The sequence below is a fragment of the Scyliorhinus canicula genome, chromosome 4, assembly GCF_902713615.1.
Source record: "Scyliorhinus canicula chromosome 4, sScyCan1.1, whole genome shotgun sequence".
Taxonomy (NCBI): Eukaryota; Metazoa; Chordata; class Chondrichthyes; order Carcharhiniformes; family Scyliorhinidae; genus Scyliorhinus; species Scyliorhinus canicula.
Window position 1 is genome coordinate 190,746,197 of NC_052149.1, and position 18,849 is coordinate 190,765,045.

At 46.3% G+C, this 18,849-nt stretch overlaps 1 protein-coding gene across 1 annotated transcript in view; it reads left to right on the forward strand.

Annotated features, from left to right (window-relative positions):
* Positions 1 to 18,849, forward strand: part of LOC119965253 (mitogen-activated protein kinase 9) — a 58,246-nt gene that overhangs the window by 15,761 nt on the left and 23,636 nt on the right. Inside the window, exon 8 of the mRNA XM_038795743.1 lies at positions 6,197 to 6,260. Within this exon, the coding sequence (XP_038651671.1) occupies positions 6,197 to 6,260 (64 nt within the window). The remainder of the gene's footprint in view (positions 1 to 6,196; positions 6,261 to 18,849) is intronic.

Sequence of the window (18,849 nt, forward strand, 5' to 3'; positions counted from 1 at the left end):
ATTCGAACCCAGGTTCTTAGTGCCGTAGTCCCCAAGATGGTCATTACTTGTGTGGTGTGAATGATACTTGCCACGTGTCAGCCCAAACCTGGATGTTGTCCAGATCTTGCTGCGTTTGGACATGACTGCTTCAGTGTCTGAGGAATCAGGAATGCTGCTGAACATTTGTGAAATAATCAGAGAACATCCCTGCTTCTGAGCTCATGATGATGGAGGGAAAATCATTGAAGCAGCTGAAAATGGTTGGGCCTCGGGCACTACCCTGAGGAACTCCTGCAGTGGCACAAGCTCCATTTGTTAGTAAGGGGAACTTTGCAGGGTTCACATGACTGAATTTTCTGTTGTCATTTCTGGTTCCTAGGTTGATGGTGTGTGATCTGCCTGGTTTTATACCTTTCTGTAGGCATTGTGTCAGTTTTATAAAACTGAATGGCTTGCTATACCATTTCAGTGGCTATTTAAAAATACTAACCACATTGCTGAAGTTTTCCAGTCCAGACTAGGTAAGGTCAGTGGACATTTGCCTTCCTTATTACTTGATATACCCGCATGTTAACTTTGTTTTAAAGCAAATTACTGCGGATGCTGGAATCTGAACCCAAAAGAGAAAATGCTGAAAAATCTCAGCAGGTCTGGCAGCATCTGTAGGGAGAGAAAAGTGCTAACGTTTCGAGACCAGGTGACCCGTTGTCAAAGCTAAAAGACATAGAAAGTGGGATATTTTTATCCTGTAGGGTAAGGGAATGAAAGATGAGTCATAGCCTCAGAAACCAAGGACAAAGCATGCTAATGGCAGTCCCAGAGAGAATAAAAAGTGTGAAAGGCCAAACAGCAGAGAAACTAAAATCAGAGGGTAAGCTGTGACAGATGTAGATGTGGGGGGACATGGGCGGGAGAGAAGTAAAATGAGAAAAGAGGGGATAAGATGGGGGGAATGAGTGGGGCGGTATATATATATTTAAAAAAGACAAGAAAGAAATAAAAGACCGTTACAATGGAATGAAAAAAATGGGGTCAAAATGTAGAGCTAATCATCTGAAGTTGTTGAATTCGATGTTGAGACCGGAAGCTGTAGCATGCCTAACCGGAAGATGAAATGCTGTTCCTCCAGCTTGCATTGAGCTTCACTGGAACATTGCAACAGGCCAAGGACAGACATGTGGACATGGGAGCAGGGTCTTGTGTTGAAATGGCAAGCAATGGGAAGTTCAGGATCCTGAATGCGCACAGACCGTAGGTACTTAGCAAAGCGATCACCCAGTCTGCGTTTGGTCTCTCCGATATAGAGGAGACCACATTGGGAGCAGCGAATGCAGTCGACCAAATTGAAAGAGGTGCAAGTGAAATACTGCTTAACCTGGAATTAGTGTTTTGGGCCTGGGTTGTTAAGGAGCACGTGTTACACCTTCTGCGATGGCATGGGAAGGTGCCATGGGTGATGGGAGAGGTGTTGGGTATGGTGGAAGTGTGAACTAGATTATCCCAGAGGGAATGGTCCCTGCAGAATGCTGACAGTAACTTTGTTTCTTATATCAGTGCACCCAAGTCCATCTGAACATCAACTTTCTCATCTTTTCTAAAAATAAACCTGCTCTTCTATTCTTCTGATCAAAGTGGAAATCCTCTCCATTCCCCACATTGTACCACATATTCCACCTTGTTGACCACTCATTTAACCTGTCTATATCTCTTTGCAGCCTTTGTGCTCTCCTCACAACTTTATTTCCACCAACCTTTGTATCATTGGTAACTTGGATTACTGTCTCTTTGCCGATGTCATTTATGTAGATTGCAAATAGCTGAGGCCCCAGCACTGATCCTTACGGCGCTCCATTTGTCACACTGCCAACTTGAGAATGCCCTAGTTATGCCTGCACTTTTCTTCCATGTTAATATATTGCCCCAACTCCATGAGCACTTATCATGTCTATTAACATTTTTGTGCAACACCTTATCGAGTGCCTTTCAGAAATCGATGTATACAACATCTACAGGTTCCCCTTTATCTGCCCTACTAGCTACATCCACAAATCTCAAACATTCACCTTTTGTATAGCCATGCTGACTTTGTCATTTGAAACTATGATTTTTTTCTATCCCTTTTGGAGACACGATGCATTCCCCTTCCAATTGAACAGACTTTCTCCCAGAAGTAAAAGGAATCTTTAACACAATGAAAACTAACCTGAAACTAATGGATTGGCAGTGTAACTGAGCTCTCGGTCTAATCATTTAATCCGGTCAATTTTATTCTCTGGAGTTGCATTTACAATGGAAAAGTTTGCTGTGTAACATCAGGATGAAGGTTGTTTAGGCTCTGAAGGTAGTAGAGCTTCCAGGCAAAAGTAACATTTCTACCTTCTGGAAATGGAAAGTTTGCTGAAATTCTGAACTTGTCAAACTTATTCTTGCCCAAATTGTTAAATAAGTATAAAATTCAGAGATTCAGTTTAATTAAGTGGTTCCCATCAAAACAGGAGTTCACTGTCTATCATAACATAATCTGACATATAAAATTTATTTTTTGTATGTTCGAAAAACATAAGTAAGGTTAAAGATTAAAATAATTCCAATATTATATTCATAAAGGATAGTGTAACATTTATTCATCACAAATGTCTATATTGAGAACCTGGTGTACATTGCTAAATGCTAAAATTTTATAACAAAATCTTTTAATACTATTCCATCAATGAGACGATTAGAATGTACAATCATGTTAGAAAAGACTGGCAAACTGAGGGTTGTATAGGCAAGATTATTCTTCAAACTGTGCTTAAGTCACATCTTGACCATGAAACTTGGGGCCAAGCCTGTAGGTAGGACTGCTGGGTGGCTGCCTTGATGGAAGTGTGTGGGCAAAGATGTGTTTGGCCTGGAGTTAAAAAAAAAACAAAATGCAACATGAAGGTTTGTTGTTGAGAGAAGGCAGACAGCAGTTCAGAGATACTTTTAGAAGCTCTGACACGCAAAGATTGGAGAGTATGGTGTAGCACGTCACAAAAAGAGGAAGAACATTAGGAAGTCAAAGTGGAATCGATGAGTTTTGCTCATCTTCCAATTATACAATAATCCAAAATAATTTATTGACTATGGTCTGTTAATTTTGAAGACTAATTCCTGGCCAGTTATTGTGATTGGCACTTAGCAAGTTCTTATTAAACCAACAAACAAAAATAAATGACCAGTATATCTCTTTTAGATGGTGACTAAGAAGTGAACATTGACATGGTCTCCGGGGAGGCAATGGGATCTTTTATATCCAGTAGATAGCAACTCTGGCCCTGTGGTACTTGCTGTGCTGTAGTGTCGGCCTAGATTGTGGTTAAGGGCAGAGTTTTGTGCTGCCCAGGCAGGCCAAATGCCAGAGAATTGAGGGAGAGAGCGTTCAATTATGTGGGTGGATATCCAATGCCCAGGGCTCTCAGGGTCACGATCGAATTTATGCTTCCAGATTTTTCCAGGGCTCAGTGGGTGATCTTTGCAGAGTCTCCCAGTCAGCTGCACACAGTTGTATCAAGCTGGTGACTGACAGGTGAGACCATTAATCAACTTCTATTAGTGCACATCCTTCTGAGCAGTCATACCTGCCGAGAATAAGATGGCTAGTGCTCTAACCCAAAGGTTTTAAAATCGAAAGATCATCTGGAGATTTGAGCTCCCCTTGAACTAAGCTTACACAGTTGTGGTGTTGCACTATTCGGAAAATTAGGAAGCTGACTTTGTTAAAGTTGTGCAGAAGCAACTGAAAGTGGACCAAGAATCTTCTGGTTCTTAAAATAGCTGAGACCACAGTATCAGTTAATAAAATCTGTGTTTTAGATGTAATTTATGACTAATTACTGAGTAATTGGAAAGGAAGGTATGAGGACTGCATTTTACCGATTTAAGTATTGCAGCCAACCTTCCTTTATTTCTTGACTTCCTCTATCCCTTCTTTGAATTGATTAATCTCATTCAACAAAAGAAAGCTTTATTCATCGCTGTGTCATAAATCAATGAAAATGTGTAAACATTAAGTGCCTTACCTCTGAAATAAAACAGTAATTTCAGATTGGCGCAACTCATTTATTTGGATGCTGTTTTGTCATCGACCAGAATTTGAAGGTGGTCGATAATTTTGTGGAGAATATTGGCTGGTTTTCATTTACACAGCTGGAGCAGAATCAAGACCAAAATAACCTTTCCTTTGTATGTAGTGGGATTCTCCGATCTGATTCGTTGCTGCCCTACTGCAAGAGAGAACGGGGAATTTAGTGTCCCAGCCAAAGCTCCATTCACTTTCAGAGGACCAGAGAGTCCTGGCTACGAGTGAGGTTGGACAATCCCACCATGGTGTGTCACAACTTTGTGACATCTGAAAGTGCTTTCCCCCCAATTCAAGTGCAGATGCTATTGTAATGTAGGGAAGCACACAGCAAATTCTGACAATGATGAAGAAATGACAGATAATTTGTGATGTTGGTTGGGGGATAAATATTGGCTAGGACATTCAAGGGAAGTCCCCTACTGTTCTTCAAAATAGTGATATGTGATATTTTATGCCTCGGGTAGAACCTCAGTTTAACATTCCACAAAATGGTGCAGCACTTCCTCTTGTACTGCATTAGGTGTTAGATTATCTGCCTAAGTCTTTGGTATTGGGTGTAAACCCGCAACCTACTACCTTAGAGGTGAGAGTGCTACCACTGAGCCGAGGTCAACATTTCGAATGCCTTAATATCCCACATATATCAGGTTAGGGCGGATCCTGATCGAGGAACATTTCTCCTAAAATAATTTGGGTTAATTACTCTTTTTGTTAGAGGGCAAGCAAAAATATGTTTATCCTTGTTACATGCAGTTAGCCTGCCATGCCTTTGTGGATTTGATTTGATTTGATTTATTGTCACATGTACCGAAGTACATTGAAAAGTATTGACTTAAAAATGATTAATATATTTTGTTTATTCTGATTCTTTGGCACCGGTGTACTTCTGTAGTATTAATGGATCTCCTGTGGTATTGCCCATGGTACTGAATTCATTGGTTTCTAAACAACGGTGCGTTATCAGAAAAATATGATTGAAAAACTATTACTGGAAATATGAGACTAGAAAGTGTGTTCTGTGCCAGACTTGGGTATATTAGAAAGTGAATGTAAAAGATTAACCTATTGATCCTTAACATCTTTCCCAACATTTTCAAAGTTGCAAGCAATAATCTCTTGTAATCTAAGCACTCTAATGCAGGTAGGGAATATGCAGTGAATGGTAGAACCCTCAAGAATATTGACAGTCAGAGAGATCTACGTGTACAGGTCCACAGATCACTGAAAAGGGCAACACGGGTGGCGTATGTAGTCAAGAAGGCATACAGCATGCTTGCCTTCATTGGCCGGGGCATTGAGTATAAGAATTGGCCAGTCATGTTGCAACTGTATAGAACCTTAGTTAGGACACACTTGGCGTATAGTGTTCAGTTCTGGTCGCCAGACTACCAGAAGGATGTGGAGGCTTTCGAGAGGGTGCAGTAGAGATTTACCAGGATGTTGCCTGGTTTGGAGGGTATTAGCTATGAGGAGCGGTTGAATAAACTCGGTTTGTTCTCACTGGAACGACGGAGGTTGAGGGGGCGACCTGATAGAGGTCTACAAAATATGAGGGGCATAGACAGAGTTGATAGTCAGAGGCTTTTTCCCAGGGTAGAGGGGTCAATTACTAGGGGGCATAGGTTTAAGGTGCGAGGGACAAGGTTTAGAGGAGATGTACGAGGCAAGTTTTTTTTACACAGAGGGTAGTGGGTGCCTGGAACTCGCTGCCGGAGGAGGTGGTGGAAGCAGGGACGATAGTGACATTTAAGGGCCATCTTGACAAATACATGAATAGGATGGGAATAGAGGGATACGGACCCAGGAAGTGTAGAAGATTTAAGTTTAGACTGGCAGCATGGTCGGCACAGGCTTTGAGTGCCGACGGGCCTGTTCCTGTGCTGTACTTTTCTTTGTTCTTTGTTCACTCCCTCCAACACTTAAGGATTGCTTATATAATAGTTTGTAGCCTTTCACAGTTGAAACAGAAAAGCTTTGCATTATGGCTATAAGCAAACACTTACTTATGCACTTAGCACACAAAGTCACAGTTCTAAGTAAAGAGTTGTGTATTTCTTTGATTAATGCTTCATAATTATTCTAATAAAGTTTTTGTTTGTACAATAGCCCCCTCCACAGATCTACGATAAGCAATTGGAGGAGAGAGAACACACTATAGAGGAATGGAAAGGTGAATATTCATAAACTGGTACTTTGATTGACTGTATGTATTCCACTGAAATTTCATATTTAATGTGTTTTTGATAATGCTGTTAAATTCAACAACAATTGCTCCTGGATGTTCCTTACGGAGCTCTTCTCAAATAATTCTGTCATGTTCATCGACTGCTCTTCATTTCCCTCCACCAACAACAGTCTTTTAGTGCTTTAGTGGGTGCCTTTTGTCCTAATCAACATATGTAAGCCACAGCGTTAATGCCAGAAGACATGAGAGCAGAATCAGGCCATTCGGCCCATAGAGTCTGCTCTGCCATTCAATCATGGCTGATATGCTTCTCATTCCCATTCTCCTGCCTTTTCGCTACAACCCCTGATCCCTTCATTAATCAGGAACCTATTTCTGTCTTAAGGACACTCAGTGACTTGGCCACAGCCTTCTACGGCAATGAGTTCCACAGATTTGCTACCCTCTGGATGAAGAAATTGCTCCTCATCCCTGTTTTAAAGGATCGTCCCAAATGTAAGGCTGTGCCCTTGGGTCCTTGATTCTCCTAATAGTGGAAACATCCTCTCCACGTTCACTCTATCTAGGCTTCTCTGTATAGTGAGTTTCAATGTGATCCCTCCCCTTATCCTTCTAAACTCCATAGAGTACAGGCCCAGAGTCGTCATCAGCTCCACATATGACAAGTCCTTCATGCCTTTTATGCAGAACATATTGCCCGTCCATTGACAAAGTTTGATCAATGCTTTTGTCGTGTTCTTCATGTTTGATGTTCTGCTCCTGTTTTATTTCTCTGGTGTTTGGACTCCTCTAACATGAAGTCTGTGCTATGCTTGATTACTCTACATGTTGCCATTTCTCTGCTCTGTCGCTCAATTGCTTCAAGTATTATGTGCTACAGTGCCTAATCGCTGTTGCCTGCTGAGCTGAGGTTCCAGGACTGCATCTGTTGACTTCCCCTTATGCTGCAATGAATTCTGAATATTTTTTCCTGTGCTGAAGACCACTTCTGCACTGAGTTCTGGATCTTAATGTTGACTCTTACCATTGTTCCTGATTTCTCTGTTGATGACCTCCACTCCAGCATGTCACCTAGTTCCATTAGTTCAGTTTTCAGATTGAATTCTGGGATATTTACATTCCATGCTTAATTAGCTTTGATCTATTCCTACTAATTTTGATCCGGGTGTGCTGGTTTAGCACAGGGCTAAATCGCTGGCTTTGAAAGCAGACCAAGGCAGGCTAGCAGCACGGTTCAATCCCCGTACCAGCCTCCCCGAACAGGCGCCGGAATGTGGCGACTGGGGCTTTTCACAGTAACTTAATTTAAAGCCTACTTCTGACAAGCAATTTTCATTTTTAAGGGGCTGGTTTAGCACACTGGGCTAAATCGCTGGCTTTTAAAGCAGACCAAGGCAGGCCAGCAGCACGGTTCAATTCCCGTACCAGCCTCCCCGAACAGGTGCTGGAATGTGGCGACTAGGGGCTTTTCACAGTAACTTCATTGAAGCCTACTCGTGACAATAAGCAATTTTCATTTCATTTTCTTTTCATTTCATTTCATTTCATTCTGTACCCTTGCTGCTGAGTGAACTTGGCTGCTTTCCACTTGCTTCCTGTGACTGATGGCTTCATTCATCCTCTGGTGCCCATCGCCTTTCATAATTAGGTTAACTGGTTTCTGACATTCCTACTGTTACTTTAATCTTCTGCCCTTCTCGCCTCCCGGTAGCTGTTGCTCAGGTTAGCTTCCTCATCTGCAGCAAATCCTGTCAATTGATGTTTCATGCTCTCTAGATTCCCACAACTCTGCTGATATACTGAATCTACCTGTGCACTACTAACACATCCGTCTCCACTGGACCAAACTCATTTAGCTCTTGGTTAACTTTTCATTCCTCAACATTTCCCTTGGAAAACTGCAACAACTGGGCACAAATTGAAAACTTGATCCTGAAAAATTCACATGTCTCCACAACTGGGTCCATTAATGCTCTTAAAGCTAACTTTACCTTGTCTATATGTCAAATTCATCCTACCACTGGACTTCAGACTTGAAAATTAATTTATCATATTGTCTCCTTTCTTCCCTCTGTTTATAGTCACAATATGCCTTTCTAGTTTGCTATTGCTGCTTTTACCCTCTTGAATATTTTCAAACTCTAGCTTTTCTCCCTCCCCTTCCATTCCTTTAATTTGATCCCTCCTACCCCAATGCATTGCCATCCATCTGACTTCCCATGCTCCATGCGAGGCTTGAATTGCATTTGGATATTTCAACTGCTAACAAAGAACAATACAGCACAGGAACATTCCCTTTGGCCCTCCAAGCCTGTGCCGATCACGTATCCTACCTAGACCAACTGCCTGTATCCTTCTATACCCCATCTGTTCATGTGCCTATTCAGATAAGTCTTAAAGGTCGCTAACGTGTCTGCCTCAACCACCTCACTTGGCAGTGCATTCCAGGCCACCACCACCCTCAGTGCAAAAGAAATTTCTCCCGCACACCTCCACTGAACCTTTTCCCCCCTCACCTTGAACTTGTGCCCCCTTGAATTGTCACTTCCGCCCTGGGAAAAAGCCTCCAACTATTCATCCTATCTATACCCCTAATAATTTTATAAACTTCTATCAGGTCGCCCCTCAGCCTCTGTCTCTCGAGGGAGAACAATCCCAGTTTATTCGATCTTTCCTCATAGCTAATATCCTCCATACCAAGCAACATCCTGTTAAACCTTTTCTATACTCTTTCCAAAGCCTCCACGTCCTTCTGGTAGTGTGGTGACCAGAATGGACACAGTATTCCAAATGTGGCCTAACCAACATTCTATATAATTGTAACATAATTTTTGAGCTTTTATACTCCATACCCCGTCCTATGAAGGCAAGCATGGCATATGTTTTCTTTATCACCATTTCCACCTGTGCTGCCACTTTTAAGGATCTGTGGACCCACACCCAGGTGTCTGTGTCTCTATGCTCCTGATGGTTCTACAATTTATTTTATAGCTCCCACCTGAATTGGATCTACCAAAATGCATCCCCTTCCATCTGCCATTTCTCTGCCCAATTTTGCAGCCTATCTATATCATGTTGTATTCTCTGACAATCTTCATCACTGTCCGCAACTCCTGCAAACTTGCTAATCAGACCTGCTACGTTTTCTTCCACGTCATTTATATATATTACAAAGAGCAGAGGTCCCAGTACTGTTCCCTTATGGACCACCATTAGTTATAGACCTCCATTTGGGAAAACAGCCTCCCACTGCTATCCTCTGTCTTCTATGGCCGAGCCAGTTCTGGATCCATCGAGCTAGTTCACCCTGACCCCATGTGATCTAATCTTTGCACCAGCCTGTTATGAGGGATCTTATCAAATGCTTTACTAAAGTCCATGCAGACAACGTCCACAGCCCTTCCCTCGTCAATCATTTTTGTCGCCTCTTCAAAAAATTCAATCAAATTTAGTGAGACATGACCTCCCTCGTACAAAACCATGCTGTCTGCCGCTAATAACACAATTCACTTCCAAATGTGCATAGATCCTATCTCTGAGAACCTTATCCAACAATTTCACTGTCCCCTTCTTAAATAACAGCACAACATTGGCTATCCTCCACCCTCTGGAATCTCACCTGTGGCCAACGAGTGGGACACAAAGGCTTCTGTCAGAGGCCTAGCGATTTCATCTCTTATCTCCCTCCGTAATCTAGGATAGATGCCATCTGGCCCTGGAGATTTGTCTACCTTGATGCTTTTTAACACACCTAACACTTCCTCCCTCATAATAACAACCTGTTCTAAAGTGTTTACACATCCCTCTGAGACACTACCAATCAACGTGACTGAACAGGTAGACGAGGGTAGAGCAGTTGATGTGGTGTATATGGATTTCAGTAAAGCGTTTGATAAGGTTCCCCACGGTCGGCTATTGCAGAAAATACGGAGGCTGGGGATTGAGGGTGATTTAGAGATGTGGATCAGAAATTGGCTAGTTGAAAGAAGACAGAGAGTGGTAGTTGATGGGAAATGTTCAGAATGGAGTTCAGTTACGAGTGGCGTACCACAAGGATCTGTTCTGGGGCCGTTGCTGTTTGTCATTTTTATAAATGACCTAGAGGAGGGCGCAGAAGGATGGGTGAGTAAATTTGCAGACGACACTAAAGTCGGTGGAGTTGTAGACAGTGCGGAAGGATGTTGCAGGTTACAGAGGGACATAGATAAGCTGCAGACCTGGGCTGAGAGGTGGCAAATGGAGTTTAATGTGGAGAAGTGTGAGGTGATTCACTTTGGAAAGAATAACAGGAATGCAGAATATTTGGCTAATGGTAAAATTCTTGGTAGTGTGGATGAGCAGAGGGATCTCGGTGTCCATGTACATAGATCCCTGAAAGTTGCCACCCAGGTTGATAGGGTTGTGAAGAAGGCCTATGGTGTGTTGGCCTTTATTGGTAGAGGGATTGAGTTCCGGAGCCATGAGGTCATGTTGCAGTTGTACAAAACTCTAGTACGGCCGCATTTGGAGTATTGCGTACAGTTCTGGTCGCCTCATTATAGGAAGGACGTGGAAGCTTTGGAACGGATGCAGAGGAGATTTACCAGGATGTTGCCTGGTATGGAGGGAAAATCTTATGAGGAAAGGCTGATGGACTTGAGGTTGTTTTCGTTAGAGAGAAGAAGGTTAAGAGGTGACTTAATAGAGGCATACAAAATGATCAGAGGGTTAGATAGGGTGGACAGCGAGAGCCTTCTCCCGCGGATGGAGGTGGCTAGCACGAGGGGACATAGCCTTAAATTGAGGGGTAATAGATATAGGACAGAGGTCAGAGGTGGGTTTTTTACGCAAAGAGTGGTGAGGCCGTGGAATGCCCTACCTGCAACAGTAGTGAACTCGCCAACATTGAGGGCATTTAAAAATTTATTGGATAAGCATATGGATGATAAGGGCATAGTGTAGGTTAGATGGCCTTTAGTTTTTTTTCCATGTCGGTGCAACATCGAGGGCCGAAGGGCCTGTACTGCGCTGTATCGTTCTATGTTCTATGTTCTATAACGTGTCCCTCTCCTTTGTGAATACTGATGCAAAATACTCTTTAAGGACCTCACCTACTTTCTGTGGTTCTCCACATAATTTCCCTCCTTTGTCCTCGAGTGGGCCAAGTCTTTCTCTAGCTACCCTCTTGTTCCTAATATACGTATAAAATGCCTTGGGATTCTCCTTAATCCTGTCTGCCATTGACATTTCGTGACCCCTTTTTGCCCTGCCAACTCCCTGCTTGAGTTCTTTTCTACTTTCCTTGTATTCCGCAAGTGCTTTATCTGTTTTTAGTTGCCTGTACCTGACACATGCATCTTTTTTCTTTTTGACAAGATTCTCAATTTCCTTGGTCATCCATGGTTCCTGAATCCTGCCTTTCTTGTCCTTCCTTTTTACTGGCACATGCCTGTCCTGCACTCCCAACAACTGCTCCTTAAAAGACTCCCACATGCCAAATGTGGATTTACCCTCAAACAGCCTCTCCCAAACAACAGCCCCCAAAATCCTGCCTAATCTGGTGTAGTTAGCCTTCCCCCAATTTAGCACCATAACCCTAGACAACACTCGTCCTGTATCCGAAAGCTTAAGGAATTGTGGTCACTGTTAGCCACATGTTCTCCCACTGCAACTTTGATGACCTGGCTGGGCTCATTCCCTCGTGTTAAGTCCAATATAGCCTCTCTCTAGTCGGCCTATCCACATATTGTTCCACAAATCCTTCTTGGACACACTTAATAAATTACTCCCCATCCAGACCCCTAGCCCTAAGGGATTTCCAGTCAATGAGGCTGGCACTGTGGCTTCAGAGCACCAGGGTCTCGGGTTCGATTCCCTGCCGGGCCACTGTCTGTGCAGAGTCTGCACGTTCTCCCCGTGTCTGAGTGCGTTTCCTCCAGGTGCTCCGGTTTCCTCCCACAGTCCAAAGATGTGCAGGTTAGGTGGACTGGCCATGCTAAATTGCCCTTAGTGTGCAAAAAGATTAGGAGGGGTTATTGGGTTATGGGGATAGGGTGGAAGTGAGGGCTTAAGTGGGTCGGTGCAGACTCGATGGGCTGGATGGCCTCCTTCTGCACTGTCTGTTCTATGTTCAGTATTGCAACTCTCTCACCTCTTTTACCTTCCTCTCAGTCTCGCCTAAAACACCTATATCCTGGACTATTTAGCTGCCAGTCCTGTCCCTTTTTTAACCAAGTCTCTGTTACAGCAACCACATCCAAGTTCCGTGTGTAAATCAAGGCTTTAAGTTCATCTCTCTTGCCTCATACTCCATGCATTGAAGCAGATACACTCCAGACCGCCAGGCCCACTGAGTTCGACCTTCCCCAGCCTACCCTTCCTCTTAGCCAGCCTGGTACAGTGCTCATCCTCAGTCTCTATACTTGCTGGCTTAGTGTCGTGATTCCCACCCCCCTGCTAAATTAGTTTAAAGCCGCCTGAACCATCCTCGCAAACCTCCCAGCCAGGATATTGACAGAGGTCAGCATGGATTTATGAAGGGGAAATCATGCTTGACAAATTACTGGAATTCTTCGAAGATGTAACTAGTTGAGTTGACGAGGGGGAGCCAATGAATGTGGTAGATTTGGACTTTCCAATGGCTTTCACAAAGTCCCACGTAAGAGATTAGTGTGCAAAGTTAAAGCGCATGGGATTAGGGGGAAGTGCATTGAGATGGATAGAAAACTGGTTGGCAGACAGGAATCAGAGTAGGATTTAACAGGTCTTTTTCAAATTGGCAGGCAGTGGCTAGTCCGGTACCACAAGGATCTGTGCTAGGTCCCGAGCTATTCATAATACATATTAATGGTTTAGTTGAGGGAACAAAATGCAATATCTACAAATTTGCAGAGTACTAAATTGTGTGGGAGGGTGAGCTGTGAGGAGGATGCAAAGATCCGTCAGTGTGATTTGGACAAGTTGAGTGAGAAGGCAAATGAATGGTGGATGCAGTATAATTTGGAAAAATGTGAGGTTATGTCGCCCATGTCTACATTTCTCTCTGGAATGTCTATTAACTTGCATACAATACCTTTGCCAAGCCTGATTTTGTGGAAAATTGTTTTGACATCGTGGTTTTGTTGGATCATTTGCCAACAGGTTAGCACCTTGTCTCTCATTGAAGCTACTAGTTGGTGATATTTTTCACCCAAAGTATCCGTGCACAAGCAACATTTTGTCAATGTAGGCCTTATTACCAAATCATCCATTGATCATTCACCCTATTCATCCTGCAACTTCTCTTTCCAGGGCCTCCTCTTCAATCAACTTGCATTGCAGTCTTCATTCTCTGCCACAGCACCAAGCTGCATCTGAGTTCCATCTCAAGATGTCCTTCTTTCCACCTTCTACCTCTGTATAGTAGTGACTTCTCATTCTTGGCGATTTAAATCTGTATTTAAACTCATTTTACTGGGAACGTAGCAACATATGATGAAGTAGTCCATTCCATTATTTGAGCCTGCTCCACCATTCAATAAGATTATAGTTGATCTAGTTGTGGTCTCAACCAGTTTTCCATCAGCCATCATAACCCTTTTAATCCCTTATCTATTAAATATTCAGTCACCACCACTCTGGGGGAGAGAATTTCATATAATAGCCCGAGGAGAAATAACTTCTGTCTTAAAAACTCTCTTAGTCTTTTTAAAATTTATTTTTATTCAATATTTTTCAATAATTTTTACAAGCCACTACAAAAAGAAAAACAACAAAAAGAAAACATAACAGTAAAACAGAAAACAACTTAACCATTTAGCAGTTTAACCATTTAACAAAATAAGGAGGGGGTATTTGCCCTTTACAAATGAAATCCCCCCACCCCCCCGGCCTCTGGACTGCTGCTGCTGACCTCCACCTAACATTCCACGAGAAAGTCAAGGAACGGTTGCCACTGCCTGGAGAACCCCTGCAGGGACCCTCGCAAGGCAAACTTTATCCTTTCTAACTTGAGATATCCCGCCATATCACTGACCCAAGCCTCTACGCTTGGGGGCTTCGTGTCCCTCCACATTAACAAGAGCCTTCTCCGGGCTACCAAGGAGGCAAAGGCCAGAACTCCGGCCTCTTTCGACTCGTGCACTCCCGGATCATCTGATACCCCGAATATCGCGATCCCTCAGCTCGTTTTTATCCGAGTGTCCAAGACCTTGGACATAGCCCTTGCAAAGCCTTTCCAAAATCCTGTAAGTGCCCGGCATGCCCAGAACATATGGACATGATTTGCTGGGCTCACCGAGCACCTCACACACCTGTTCTCCACCCCAAAGAACTTACTCATTTTCGCCACTGTCATATGTGCCCGGTGCACCACCTTAAACTGAATCAGGCTAAGCCTGGCGCAAGATGAGGAGGAATTGACCCTGCCCAGGGCGTCAGCCCACAGGCCCTCATCCAGCTCCTCCTCCCACTTGCCCTCAGTTTCTCCACCGAGGCCTTCTCCACCTCCTGTAGCTCCTGATATATTTCCGATATCTTGCCATCCCCTACCCACACGCCCGAGACCACCCTGTCCTGTATCCTCCGGGCAGGCAGCAGCGGCAATTCCCCCACCTGCTTTTTCACGAACGCCCGAACCTGCATGTACCTAAAGGTGTTCTCCGGGGGTAACCCAAATTTCTCCTCCAGCGCCCCCAGACTAGCAAAAGTCCCTCCATCCTTCTGATACCCGCCCTGTGCCAACTTAGGAACCCCCCCCCGTCTATTCTGCCGGGAGCGAACCTGTGATTATTCCGTATCGGGGCCCAGACTGAAGCCCCGACCTTCCCCCTGTGCCGTCTCCACTGCCCCCAGATCCTCGATGTCGGCGCCACCACCGGGCTTGTGGTAGGCCGTGTCGGCGGAAGCGGCAACGATGCCGTTATCAGTGCCCCCAAGCTACTATCTTTACAAGACGCCGCTTCCACGCTGCCCCCTTCCCTCCACTACCCATTTCTGAATCCCCCCTCCCCCTGGACTGCGCTCCAAGAACAGTCTCTTAACGCGCGGGGTCTTATTTGCCCACACAAATCATGCAATAATCCTATTTACCCGCTTGAAAAAGAACTTTGGGATGAGGATGTAAAGGCACTGGAAGACAAACAAGAACCCGGGGAGGACTGTCATCTTTACGGACTGCACCCTGTCCGCCAGGGAAAGCGGTAGCATGTCCCACTTCTTAAAGTCCTCCTCCATCTGATCCACCAGCCGTGCTAAATTGAGCTTGTGCAGGGCACCCCAGCTCTTAGCCACCTGAATGCCCAAGTAGCGAAAGCTACTCTCCACCATCTTAAGCGGTAACTCTTCCAGTCTCTCTTCCTGGCCCCTCGCCTGTATCACAAAGAGCTCGCTTTTTCCAACATTCAGTTTATACCCCGAAAAGTCTCCAAATCCCTAAGAATCTGCATGACCTCCCCCAGCCCCTCCATTGGATCCGCAATATGCAGGAGCAGGTCATCCGCATACAGTGAAACACGATGCCCCCCCACCCCGAACCAGCCCCCTCCAGTTTCTGGACTCCCTCAACGCCATGGCCAGCGGCTCAATTGCCAGGTCAAACAACGGGGGAGACGGAGTGCACCCCTGCCTCGCCCCTCAACATAATCTGAAGTACCCCGACCGCAGCCGGTTTGTCGACACACTCGCTACCGGGGCCAGATACAACAATTTGACCCATTCTATAAATTCCCCTCCAAAACAAAATCTGCCCACTCCACCCGATTGAAGGCTTTCTCCGCGTCCATTGCCGCTACCACTTCTACATCCGCCCCCGTCCGAGGGCATCATGATCACATTCAGGAGCCTCCGCACATTCGTATTCAACTGCCTGCTCTTCACAAACCCTGTCTGATCCTCATTAATCACTCCCGGGACACAGTCCTCAATTCTGGTGGCCAAAATCTTGGCCAACAGCTTTGCATCCACATTAAGGAGCGAAATCGGCCTATAGGAGCCACATTGCAGCGGGTCCTTGTCTCGCTTGAGGATAAGCGAGATCAAAGCCTGCGACGTCGTCAGGGGAAGGGTTTCCTTTTCCTTAGCCTCATTAAAAGTCCTCAACAACAGCGGACCCAGCAGCTCCGAGAATTTCCTATCAAACTCGGGATACCCATCCGGACCCAGGGCCTTGCCCGCCTGCACACCCTCTAACCCCTTAACCAGTTCCTCCATCTCGATCGGAGCCCTCAATCCCTCTACTCGTCCCTCCTCCACCTGTGGAAACCTAAGTTGCCTCATATCCTCCCCTCCCTCCCTCTTCCGGGGGGTCTGACTTGTACAGTTTGCCATAAAAGTCCCTGAAGACCTCGTTAATCCTTGCCAAGCTCAGCACCATGTTACCCCCCCCCCCCCCCCCCTTCCCCACAGTCTCTAATTCCCCAATCTCCTATGCCACCTCTCTCTTTCGCAGCTGATGCGCCAGCATCCTACTTGCCTACTCCCCATACTCGTACACTGCTCCCTGTACCTTCCTCAATTAAGCCTCGGCCTTCCCTGTGGTAAGCAGCCTTCCCTGTGGTAAGCAAGTCAAACTCCGCCTGCAGGTTTCGGCGCTCCTTCAACAACCCCTCATCGGGGGACTCCGCATACCTCCTGTCCACCCTGAGTATCTCCCCCACCAATCTCTCCATCTCCATCTTGTCCCTCTTCTCTCTGTGGGCCCTGACCGAGATTAGCTCCCCTCTAGCAACTGCCTTCAGCGCCTCCCAGACCACACTCACTGGAACCTCCCCATTATCATTGGTCTCCACATAACTTTAGATACACCTCCAGACCCGCCCACAGACCTTCTCGTCCGCCAGTAGTCCCACGTCCATTCTCCACAGAGGGCGTTGGCCTCTCTCCTCCCTCAGCCCCAACTCCACCCAGTGCGGAGCATGGTCCGAGATGGCAACGGCCGAATACTCCACCCCCTCCGCTCTCGGAATTAGCGCCCTACTTACCACGAAAAAAGTCAATCCGCGAGTATGCCTTGTGCACATGGGAGAAGAAGGAAAACTCCTTGGCCTGGCAAATTTCCACAGATCCACTCTCCCCATCTGGTCCATGAACCCCCTCAGGACCCCCTCCCCCATTACCAAACTACATGACTCCAGATCTGGAATCCTACTCAACATCCGCTTCATGAACCCTGCATCGTCCCAGTTCGGAGCATACACATTCACTCGCACCACCCGGACCCCCTGCAACTTGCCACTCACCATAACATATTCACCCCCTTTATCCGCCACACTATTCGCCGCCTCAAATGCCACCCGCTTGCTCACCAAAATTGCGACCCCCCCCCTGTTCTTCGCATCCAGCCCTGAGTGGAAAACCTGCCCCACCCATCCTTTCCTCAGCCTGGTTTGATCCGCGATCTTCAGGTGCGTTTCGTGTAGCATGGCTACGTCTGCCTTTAGCCCCTTTAAGTGCGAAAACACACGGGCCCTCTTGACCGGCCCATTCAAGCCTTCTCGCGTTCCACTGCCGACTAGCCATCTCCTTTTTTAGGCCAGCCATGTGCCCGCACCTTCCAGCCCCCCAGGACGAGGCCCCCCTCCCTGACTCTCCCCTTGAACATCAGTTCCCCCTCAGTCAGCACAGCAGCCCCCCCCCCTTAACCCCTCCTCCCCCAAACAAGCATCCGCTTAATCCCCCTACCCCCCCCCCCCCCCATTGTGCTCCCATAAGTCAGCTGACTCATGCTGACCCCGGCCGCTCCCTCCTCCACCCCCCCCACCCCCACCTAAGTGGGCTAGAGAGAGTCACCCCCCTCCCTACACCCCGTGTGAACACAGAGAAAAACAAAGCAGAGAGAGAAAAACCCAGCTTCAGGTGCCACCCCCACTATTTCGCGGGTAAACCGCGCTCCCTATCTGGGCCGACCCCACCTCCTGTGACGCAGCTCATCCCAACTGCGACCTCACCCAGAGCCTCGAGGGCCTAGGGCAAAGGGGGCCACAAAAATGCAAGAAAACACGGGGAAACCCCCAACATAACATCGCGCCCCCCCCACCCCCCTCTCCACCAACCCCTATAACGTGCTGCAGTCCATTAACTCGAGTCCAGCTTCTCATTCTTAATGAAAGTCCACGCCTCATCCGGCGTGTCAAAATAGTCGTGCCAGTCTTGATATGTAACCCACAGCCTCGCCGGTTGTAACAGTCCAGACTTCCCTTTCCGTGGAGGGTCGCCTTAGCCCGGTTGAATCCCGCACGCTTCTTGGCCAGCTCTGCACTCCAGTCCTGATAAATACGGATCTCGGTGTTCTCCCACCTGCTGCTCCGCTCCTTCTTCGCCCCCATCGCAGGACACACTCCTTGTCGGTGAAGCAGTGCAACCGTACCACCATAGCTCTCAGCGGCTTATTCGCCCTCGGCCTCCTTGCCAGGACTCTGCACCCCATCCAGCACCAGGGGGCGCGGGAAGACCCCGCAGCCCATCAGCGTGCCCAGCATCATGGTCACATACGCCCCAACGTCCGACCCCTCTACGCCTTCAGGGAGACCCAGAATCCAAAGGTTCTGCCTCCTTGACCTATTGTCCAGGTCCGCCAGCTTCTCCTGCCATTTTTTGTGCAGTGCTTCGTGTGCCTCCA